A 10,380-nucleotide genomic window follows, 5' to 3' on the forward strand; every position below is an offset into this window, starting at 1 on the left:
AGTTTATACAGCACGCGGAAAGCACTGGATGATAGCTGAAATATTTATATTTAAGAGGCATAAATGTTGATTAATAACGAGGTGTACATATTTTTGCATGCAAAGCCTTCGTGGACAGCAGCGGGAATCTGAACTCTGCCCGCCTGCTTTGGCTGGTGTGATCTCTGCAGTCTGATGACTGCTTCCACGAAATAAGATGTGAGGAGACCCGGTGTCCATACTCGCTATGCACGAGGTTCTACCGTGCTGCAATCCAGCTGCATCCTGGATGCACGCGGAAAAGTTTCACGAAACGCTTCGAAATTCACAAAGCGCGGCGGGACGCGCAGCACCCGCTCTTTTCCAAGGCACGCACGGCTGAGGTCGTCTCGCAGAACAGCCCAGAGGAAGGGAGGGAGGCCGGGCGGGAGGCGGGGGGCGGCCCGACACGCCGGCGGGGCGATGCCCGGAGGCCGGCCCGTCCCGCGCGGTGCCGGGGCCGCTACCTCCGCTCTCGGCGCGGCTTTTAAGGGCGGCGCGGCGTGAGCCGAGCGCAGAGCTCCTGGCCCGCAGCGGCGTTTGGGGCGGCCCCGCGGGGCGCCCATGGGGCGGGGGCTGCGCGGCGCCGGCCGGCCCTAGGCTGCACGCAGCATGCCGGCGCTGCGCCTGCTGTGGTTCGGCTGCCTGTGCAGCCTGTGCCTCGGGTACTTCGAGGGTCCGCTGTACCCCGAGATGTCCAACGGCACCCTACATCACTACTTCGTCCCCGACGGGGACTACGAGGAGAACGACGACCCCGAGCGCTGCCAGCTGCTCTTCAGGGTGAGCGAGCAGCGGCGGTGCGGCGCGGCAGCAGCGGGCGAAGGGCTGAGCCTGCGGGAGGAGCTGACGGTACTGGGCCGGCAGGTGGAGGACGCGGGTCGGGTGCTGGAGGGCATCGGCAAGAGCATCTCCTACGACCTGGACGGGGAGGAGAGCTACAGCACCTACCTGCGCCGCGAGTCCGCCCAGATCAGCGACGCCTACTCCAGTTCGGACCGCTCGCTCAGCGAGCTGGAGGGCAAATTCCGGCAGGGCCAGGAGCAGGGCGGCCGCGAGGAAGCCCGCTTGGGCGACAGCTTCCTGGGGCTGCTGCTGCACGCCCGCGCCCTGCTCCGCGAGACCCGTGCCATCTCCAGCGGGCTGCGGGACAAGCACGACCTGCTGGCCCTCACCGTGCGCAGCCACGGCGCCCGCCTCAGCCGCCTGAAGAACGACTATCTGCGGGCCTGAGCTCGCAGCCTGCAGCCCAGGATGCCCCCCCCCCGGCCGCCCCGAAAACGCGTATTTATTGTATAGGACCTCCCGAGTGAACGGCAGGTTTGTGTTGAGTAGAAGGGTGGAGGTACATCTAAAAAGTTGCCCCGTATCGTAGCCTGCAACGGACGGAGCGTTCTCCTCTTCCAGCGTCGGCTCTCGGCTCGCCGTGACACCCGCGTGTGCAGCAGGAGCGCAGACTCCTCCCGTTGTTACTCTCGTTCGGGGCGAACCCTCTGTTAACTCCTAACCTTGTGTAACGGCATGTATTGTACTCATGTAAAGCATTGTTCTGCTGCGTAACTCCAAACTGCGACTTCCATCTGCATTCGGGATAGCCGGGATCTTATTCTGGCAGGGTCTGTGCTCCTCGCGGCTTTGCTTATCGGTGGCTCTAAGCAATTGGAACCCCAGAGCCAGCCAAAAAGGCTGATGTCAGATCCCAGGAATGCCGGTTTTATAGCAAGAAGAAGGAGCCCTAGCGGTGATTGCAGTCTCAGGTCCCAAATTCAGAGCCTGGTTTCTCAGAGCATGTTTCTAAAGCAGACAGAAGGTTTTGGTCTGTTCCAGTGTAGCGACGTTTCCCATTGGTGCCTTTGTACTTTTGCTAGCTAAGCTATTAATAAACCTATTCGTGCTCCTGGACAATAGCAGAAGTGCCTGGTGGGAAGGAGGGGGAGGATTGTTTGGGTTCTCACACTCCTTGCTATGTAATCTTCAATTTGGGGTAATGTGGCTACTGGATTACAGACAGTGCAGGCAGCATCGCTGCTTGGATGAGAGAAGTTTGTGTTGTTTTAATAAACGTTTGAAAACCGTGTTAAGGCACGCTGTTCTTGTGCCCGTCTGCTTGAGACGCTCTTGATTTAAAACATGCTGGTGTAATGTGCCTCTCAGCAAAAAAAAAGAAAAAAAAAAATGTGATTGTGAGCATGTAGATCCTGCCAAACTAAATAACTCGCTTTTTAGTGCAAACAAATAAAAGTTTACAGACTCAAGAGGTAAGCAAGTTTCATTAAAAGGAGCTATGTTATTGCAGTGGTCTTTTCCAACCTTAATGATTCTATAATAACGATACCGAAGAGCGCACAGGGCTCTTTCTGGATTTTGTAAGCCTTTTTGAAAAGCCAGTGTATGAAACTAGCAACCACACAGCAACGAAAGAGAAGCTGCTTTTTGAGCGTTTGAGGTCTGATCCTGCTGCCTCTACCCCCATTCAGTTCTACGCTGGCCTGCAGACCATCTGGCTGGCTGAGCCCCTCGGAGCTGGTGGGGGTCAGTGTATGTCACCTGAGCATCAAAGGCATTGGGAGATGTCTCACAGAGGTATGCGCTTACAGGGCCTGGGGGCCATCCCATTTATCTCAAAGGTAGGGAGACGTAGCAGTGCCCAAGCAGGATATTATAGGGTGTCTGTGCGCCTTTAGACTCTTAGTGTCTTTGAAGATCTGGAAACATTGAAACATTGCATTGGTTGAGTTCAGTGGAACTACCCAGCGTTATTTTCACGGATGCTTTCAAGGGAGAAAGTGTGACAGGTTCTAGCTGTGAAAAAAATTGTTTATTTGTCATACTTTCCTTGCCATTAAGGCCGGATAGAAAAACACGGGAGCACAGAGGGCCATCACTAAATCTAGTTTGCTCCCTACCACAACAAAGCATAAAGCATTTTGGGATGGACCAGTGACTGCACAATGAGGAAACGCTCTGACAGTTTCTGACGGCATCTCCCCATTCTCTCTGGATCCTACCCTTTCAGAAGTACGTGCCAAATTTGTCATGCTTTTCCATTTCTGCCCAGATTCTTCTTAAAACCCTGCCCTAGCCAAACCCTTGCAAAAGAAATCATGTGTTTTAGTCTATGCTTACTCTTTGAGGCTCTGCTTATAATGTGAATTGTAAAGCATCAGTAAAGAAGTCATAGTGGCAAATCATGCCATTTTTTTTTTTAGCCAGGATGGCATTCACATATTACTAGAAAAATAGTAGTAGCGTAAAACGCAATTTCTTCAATACACTTTAAGCAGCTTGGCTGTTCTGTTTGCAATAGCAATCCCTTGGTCAATCTCAAGCTATTCCACAGTGTGCAGAATACTGAGAGTGGTAAATATTTGCAGAGCGGTTACTTTCAAGGCAGGAGATTACATGAAGTACCTGGAGATTTACAGAATAACTCCGTCAGCTCTGCAAGCTGCCATCTAACAAAGCCAAACTGTTGTTCTTTAAAATCCAGGCTGATGTTTCTTAGGACAAACATGAATATATTGACAGATCTCCCTGTCAATTTATGTTTTGGCAAAATGTAAATATTTTTTGTATTTGAAATTGAGACAACCAGAATTTTACTCTTCTACAGAAGGCTTTGAATGTTCTGTTTTAAGAAGAAATGGCGTGAATCCGAGTTTGGGCTGTGTGTAAATTTACACGCTTAATAAAAAGGGTGAATTTTATGTGGATTTTGTGAAGCCAGTACAAAAGTATTTCAAGATATTTAAATGCATTTCAGTTTGGTTAACGTCAGTTTGTCTTATCTAAGCAAAAGTAAATACGACTGTTCATTAAAAGTGCATCAGTTTTGGACCAGAGCTTGTGTAACTGACTGTCCTTTAGACATCTGCAGTCTGATAAGCTGTGCTGCAACAGGCCTGCATGAACTGGCTGCACACTGATATCCAGCAGTTTAAAGTTTTACATTTGAAATAGATCCTAAAAGCTATTGTAATCCACTTTGTAATCCTATCAGTTTTGCTGCTTTTGTGGTGTTTTGTTTGTTGTTTTTTAACCTGATAAAATTTAATTCGTTAGAAGAGATCCATTGGTTTTATGTGATGTATTTCAAATAGTAAAGGCCTTCTTATCACTGAAAACTCATTCCATATTTTTACCTGGGGAGCCTTACAAGACCAGTTGTAGCAGCTATTCTGACCCAACAGCTCCACCTGTTGTGTTTATAGCATCAAGTTTGGGCTTTTTAACTTTTTTTTACACTAGAACTGAAATTGACTTGGTCTTTCTTATAGAGTTCTGGACATTTAGAAATATGTATGATTTTTCCTGAATTTATTGAAGTGACGATGGTATTGAAGAGCAGATGATGATGCTTGCTGAAAAAAATCAAGTAATGCAAATAGAACAGAGGGCAAGTTATAGAGAGCTCACTTACGTAGAACTTCAGTTGTCTTTGACATCCAGCCAGGGATTCAGCTCATTAAGAGTCAAAGCCAGTCATTAAAAGACAAGATTCTGCTCCTCTCCAGGCAGCTTACTTACGCAGTCACTGCTCAGTTGTAGCCAGTCTCCTGCCTACAGATATATGCTGAGCTGAAGAAACTCAAAGTCTAACTGTGGAGCAAACCACTTTCTCACCTGAGCACCAATAAAAGTAGGGAAAGAAAAGGCTTTGCTTGCGGATGGCAGCAGCTGGAAACAACCATATCTGTGACAACTCAATGGCTAGGAATTCAGAGTGGTGCTATAAACCATGGCTAAGCTAAAACTTCAAACTTAAGTTTCCCAGGCTGACCTACCCAGGACCATTCTGAGAAAGGGAGTAGGCAAGGGATGATTTCAAGACTCTCAAGGATCCCATGTGTGCCAGCCTGAATGGCTGAATATTCTGCAATTAAATTGCTGCCCCTGTATGCTGTCATGTGCATGGCTGCAGAGGACCCAGATACCTTGGAAGCAAAAAAATATACTTGCTTCAGACAAAAGAAGCAACAGGCACAGCATCAGCTCTGGTTAAAGTCTTGCCTTGAAAAATCTAACTCTGGATCCAGCTGGTTGCTGTTGGTGGTGTGGTTTATTGAGATGAGCTGCACGACACTTCAAATGATGCTCCCCTGTGCTTATCACAGTCACTTTCGCTGCTGATAAAGGAGTTCTCGGTTTTGTTTAGTGAAATGTATTTGCCAACTGTTACTCTTAAAATAGTCCTGCATGTGTGAAGGCTATCCGACATTTTTCTGTCTGCTAAGATGTATTTTTATTTACAGCCAAATGGGGAGTTCAGTCCCTCTTTGCTTTTTGGCTAGCCCAAATTTGAAAAAATTATGGATTTGTGTTTTGTTCCTGTAGTATATGAAACTGGCAAAAATACTGACCTAACTCCATGTCCTTAATAAAAAAAAAGGCTTTTCCTAGAATATGTATGTATAAAAAAGACTGTAACTCTGTGATTATTTTATTTTCTTCATAAAGTTGTCATCCTGCCTGTAAGATCAGTTTACAATTGGAAAAGACAGCATTTAAAGACTGGTTCTGTAACAAGAAAAACATATGGTCTCCATAATCATTACGTTTTTAATGATGTGGCTTGGAAAGAGTCATTCATGGCTTGTAGAGTCATTCATCCTCGAGAACTGCCTTACCTTGGGGAGGTATCATTGACTGTCTCCAACATACCATGAACATTCCTTCATAAGAAAAGACAAAGCCAAGCATATTGTATTTTCTCAGATGACAGCCTTGCTCAGGCTGCGTGCATACCTCTTTTAAATACTCAGAGGCTGCCCGTGGAACAGCAGTTGTTCACATCTGAGCTTTCTTTGGGGAAAAGAGAAGTCCTTGGAGAAGCTTGGGTCAGGGAAAGATTTGTTATCCAGCAATAGTTATTGGCAAGTGCAGGATGACTGAAAAAGCTGTGTACTTCCATCATACTTTCCGTACTTTTTCCATGCTGCAAACATTTCACTGCAAGAGCAGTTACCACCATAAATCAGTTGTACTGTAAACAATGGAGGCCTTACTATATAGAGACTGTCCAAATTGCAAAATGGTTTGGTTGTTTTTTTTTTTTTCCCCTGTCTACTTATGAATTCTTTACAAAAATAATGTGACCTGAATTTTTAGTTTAGGGCTGGGACCAGGAGAATTACTTCAGCGGGCCATGAATAAGATTCTGGTCTTACATTCTCAGCTATTTGTCTTATTGTGCCTTTACCTGGGAAACAGTGATGAAAGAAATCCTGCCCGTACACTTCTTGTGTTGACAGCTCTTTGGTAAATCAAGAACAGCCATCTTCTCTTAAGATCTTTTCTTTGTGGATGTGAGTTTGTTTCTAATCTAATGTGACAAAACTGTGATTTGTATTAAAGTCCAGAGCAACGTGAATATTATTTTCCTATTTGGATGCTTTCTTGCAAAGTATTTACAAAGCTTTTCGACTCTTGATTCTAAAGGCACAACAAAGCATAATCTAATTTGCACTTGGGACAGGACACAAGTCAGGACACTGTAAGGTTGGTAATTTTAAATAATACCTTTTATAGCTTCTATCTTAAGAGTAAACCCAGTCAGAATGAACAAGATGTTGAGAATTTTTTTTGTTCTTTCCCAAGGAAGGAGAATGAAGCTTTCCCCTACAACACACAACGTTTGCCCCACACACTCAGTTCAGGATCACTGCACCCAAAGGACTGCTTTTCTGTGTTTCAAACTAGAATCAGGGCGAATGTGCTGTGCCTGTCCCCAGAAATGCAGGCACCCCAAACAGACAGGACCACGATGAGTGAAACCAGGGGCAGACAAACTGCATAAATAAGTTTGAGACGCTTCTACCTTCAGAGCAACGATGGCCATCCTGGCCCCTCAGCCCTGTCCCTCTCACCTAGCACTACCAGTGCTGACCTGTGCTTGTCCAGTCTGACCTAATCTCCTAAAAATGCTTTGTCTCACTCATCAGAGTCTAAGATGCACTTTTCCTTCTGTGATGGTGATTTCCTAGCCTAGTCACTCCATGTTCTTTACATGCACAAACGTGAGTGCAAAGGGATAAACCTGCCCTGAATGAGCTCAAGTTCACCCTCTGCACATTTATCCTAGAAGCTAATTTGTGACCGGGCCCAGTTTTTGTTTCTGACATCTTTCTTTTGGTGGCAGTTAGGGATTTCAAAAGGCCAAGCATCCCCCTGTGCTACATATATACTGATTTATATTTCCTACCCTAATGGCTTTACCTTTGTGTCTGCTTCCACAGCCATGTGCAGGCTGAGTGGTGTTTATTTACTTATGTAGTCTTACTGAATTTAATGTGAGCTCTTGTACATTTCTAAGCCACATTTCAGCCTACCCTGTAGCACCGAGTTACTTCAGAGAGTAACTGATTCCTTCAGGCTGCTGCACTGCTCCAGTCTGCCGCTGCTGCTCCTTTTCACATCCCTCTGGGGCTTTTCCTCTGTTGTCCTCCAGCTCCTGAAGATCTCCCATTACATCACAGGCCCGCTGCATGTTGTCGTTTCTATCTCTTCAGCACGTGTGCAGAGCTGAAGCTGGCAGGACCAGAGAACCACCATTATTTTGTGCAAGCTTCACTCAACTGGGAATACTGGTCGACTCTTACTGCTGTGGCAAGGTAACATATTTATTGGACAAAAATCAGTTTGCTTTCTATGGACATTCTGCTTGCTATGCTTTTGTGCTTTTGCCTATGGCTTTGAGTTTGGCAGTGCCTAATGCTGCCAACCTTAAATTTATCTGGCAGTGAGTGCACAGACTATTAGTCATACAGAAACCCCCAGCATTACCCCCACTCTATCATAGCTCCCCATGTGAACGATGGAGACAGAGTGAAGTCCAAAGGGAATAAGTTAACTAATCTTGCACAACAGGATTCTGTAAAATGATATTGTGATAGCAAAAAGACACGTAAATGCACCTCAAAATAAATAAGCTCCAGATTTTCACTGCACAGAACTTCTGACATGCTTCTTTTAACATTTCTTGTTTTCTATTCAGCAAATAAAAACACAGCACTAATGAGTCATATTTTGCTGAGTTATTATGTAATCCTGAAGGCAGTTTGTTTTAATTTCCACTTGGATAGGATACTTTTCCACTTACACATTATGTAACACTCCTTATAAAAATAGAGGCCCGGTCTTGCAAACACCTTGGAGTGTTCCTGTTACAGAATGAGACTTGTGACCAGTGCAGTTCTCACACCCTCTCATTATGTTTATAATATCACAAAACATTCCCCTTCTATCTTAAAAAAAAATCATCATTCTTCCTAAATTTTAAATAATATTTCTTCTTCTTTTATTTTTTTTCCTTTTCTTTTGGAGCTTGATGGGCATAGATACATATGTACACTTGAATGCTTACTTTATGTTGATGACAGATCTTGCTTGTTACAAAACTTGATTTGAAATCCTTGTCCTGTTGCTAAATAAGAGCACTTGAGAAATTCATTATAAACATACAAAATATAAAATGCTTTATATCAGGCAGTTTGCATTTAACAGAACGCACACGGCTTATAACAAAGAAGAAAAAATACTTGAGATACATAGCGTTACTGAAATAGGTGGCAAGGTCAGCAGCACGAGAGTCAGGAAATTAAAAGCCATGGCTTCTCCAGCTACAACCTACATTCAGCACGGGCAGGATGCTGTTTGCTAAGTGCGTGTGCTTGCAGATTGGTGATTGACACTGAGAAAGAAATACATACTCTTCGTCATGACATTTATAACATTTGCAGAGTATGGACTTCTTGGGGGTTTTTGTTTGTTTGTTTGTTCCGTTTTAATGAAGTCCAAGACATCCAATGTGGCAAATCTTAAAAATCATTTCACGTTCCACATTCTCAAGCTCCTGGATTCAAATAACCTAATTTGAATTGTAAAAAAGTAAAAAATAAAATAAAATAAAGGGGGGAGAGGGGGGCAAGAACGTGAAAGAAAAATGGAAAATAGATTTGGGCACTAATTTTAAAGCAAATAAATCCTACGACAGCTGCCTTAAAGTACAGGAATGCAATCCAACAGTGCATTACAGTGCTGCTTTGGCACATGAAGACTTCTTTATTGAAGATGTTGAATGATAACTACCAACACAAATATTTAATTTCCTATAAGTTGCAGACATAAGCCTCAGCCTTTTTAATTGCCAGAACACTTGGAGAGACAGTCTCTAAACAGTCATTTAATACTTTCACTTGTGTGTGTGCTTGTTTCCATCCAACTAGCCAGCTCTTCATCTTTGTGAATGTTTTGCTGCCTGTGAAAAGTGTTGCTCAGCCAGAGCTTGTGTCAAAGGTTTTCCCTGCACTGATTATATGGAGGCAGCAGGACTTTTCTAGGTGCTCTGCAGAACACAGTATGGACGCCGAGTACCCGTGGGAATATGTACCTCAGTGTCCATCACAAGGCATTACCTATTACACAAGAAACTACAGCTTTTCCCTTTTTTTCTTTCTTTTTTTTCTTTTTTTCTTTTTTTTTTTTAATATATAAATTCAGGCATGTCACCAGTTCATGCGCAGTGAAGAATGCGTGGATCCCAGTCCAGTACAAGATGGTGACTTCATACCAGCATGCGAACCTCCACCAGAAAGCCAGTAGGTGAGAGTGCACCCTCAACAAGTTTGTAGACACCAACCAAGCCGAGCGGTGCAGTTTGTATGACAGAAGGAAGAAACACACACTATCCAAGGGGCCTCGGCAAACTCCAAAGGTTGGTCCATCATGAGGTTCCATAAAGCCAAGCGCAAGGTGTTGCACTTGGAGTGGGGCAATGCTAGATAGGAGTACAGACTGGGAGAAGAACTGCTTGAGAGCAGCCCTGAGGAGAAGAATTTGGGAGGGGTCTGCTGGACAAAAAGCTGGACACAGCCAGCACTGTGCTCTTGCATCTTGGAAGGCCAGCTGTATCCTGGGCTGCATCAACAGAGGGGTGAAAGCAGAGAGGGGGAGGGGATTGTCTGCCCTGGTGAAGTTCCATCTGGAGTACTGTCCCCAGCACAGGAAGGACGTGGAGCTCTTGGTGTGGGTCCAGAGGAGGGCCACAGAGATGATCAGAGGGCTGGAGCACTTCTCCAACAAAGACAGGCTAAGGGAGTTGGGCTTGTTCAGTGGGGTGAAGGGAAGACTCTGGAGAGACCTCATTAAAGCCTTCAAATATTGAAAGGGACGTTTTAAGCAGAAGGGAAAACAACTTTTTACACAGTCTGATGGTGATAGGACAAGTGGGAATGGCATTAAAGGAGGGGAAATTTAGAATAAATGTCAGGAGGAAGTTTTTCAGTGAGGGGCAGGTAGGGTTGAGGCACTAGCACATGCTGCCCAGGGAGGATATCCCAGAAGTGCTCAAGGCCGGGCTGGATG

General features: G+C 45.1%; 1 protein-coding gene across 1 annotated transcript; it reads left to right on the forward strand.

The window, feature by feature from the left end:
- Nucleotides 1-594: 594 nt before the first annotated feature.
- FIBIN (fin bud initiation factor homolog) lies at nucleotides 595-5,422 on the forward strand. The gene has a single exon (XM_042882768.1). It carries the CDS (start codon nucleotides 631-633, stop codon nucleotides 1,249-1,251), a length of 621 nt encoding a protein of 206 aa, XP_042738702.1. The 5' UTR covers nucleotides 595-630; the 3' UTR covers nucleotides 1,252-5,422.
- Nucleotides 5,423-10,380: the final 4,958 nt, after the last annotated feature.

This window comes from Lagopus leucura, unplaced genomic scaffold, assembly GCF_019238085.1.
Source record: "Lagopus leucura isolate 7727_CA_CO unplaced genomic scaffold, USGS_WTPT01 Super-Scaffold_100035, whole genome shotgun sequence".
NCBI classification, from domain to species: Eukaryota; Metazoa; Chordata; class Aves; order Galliformes; family Phasianidae; genus Lagopus; species Lagopus leucura.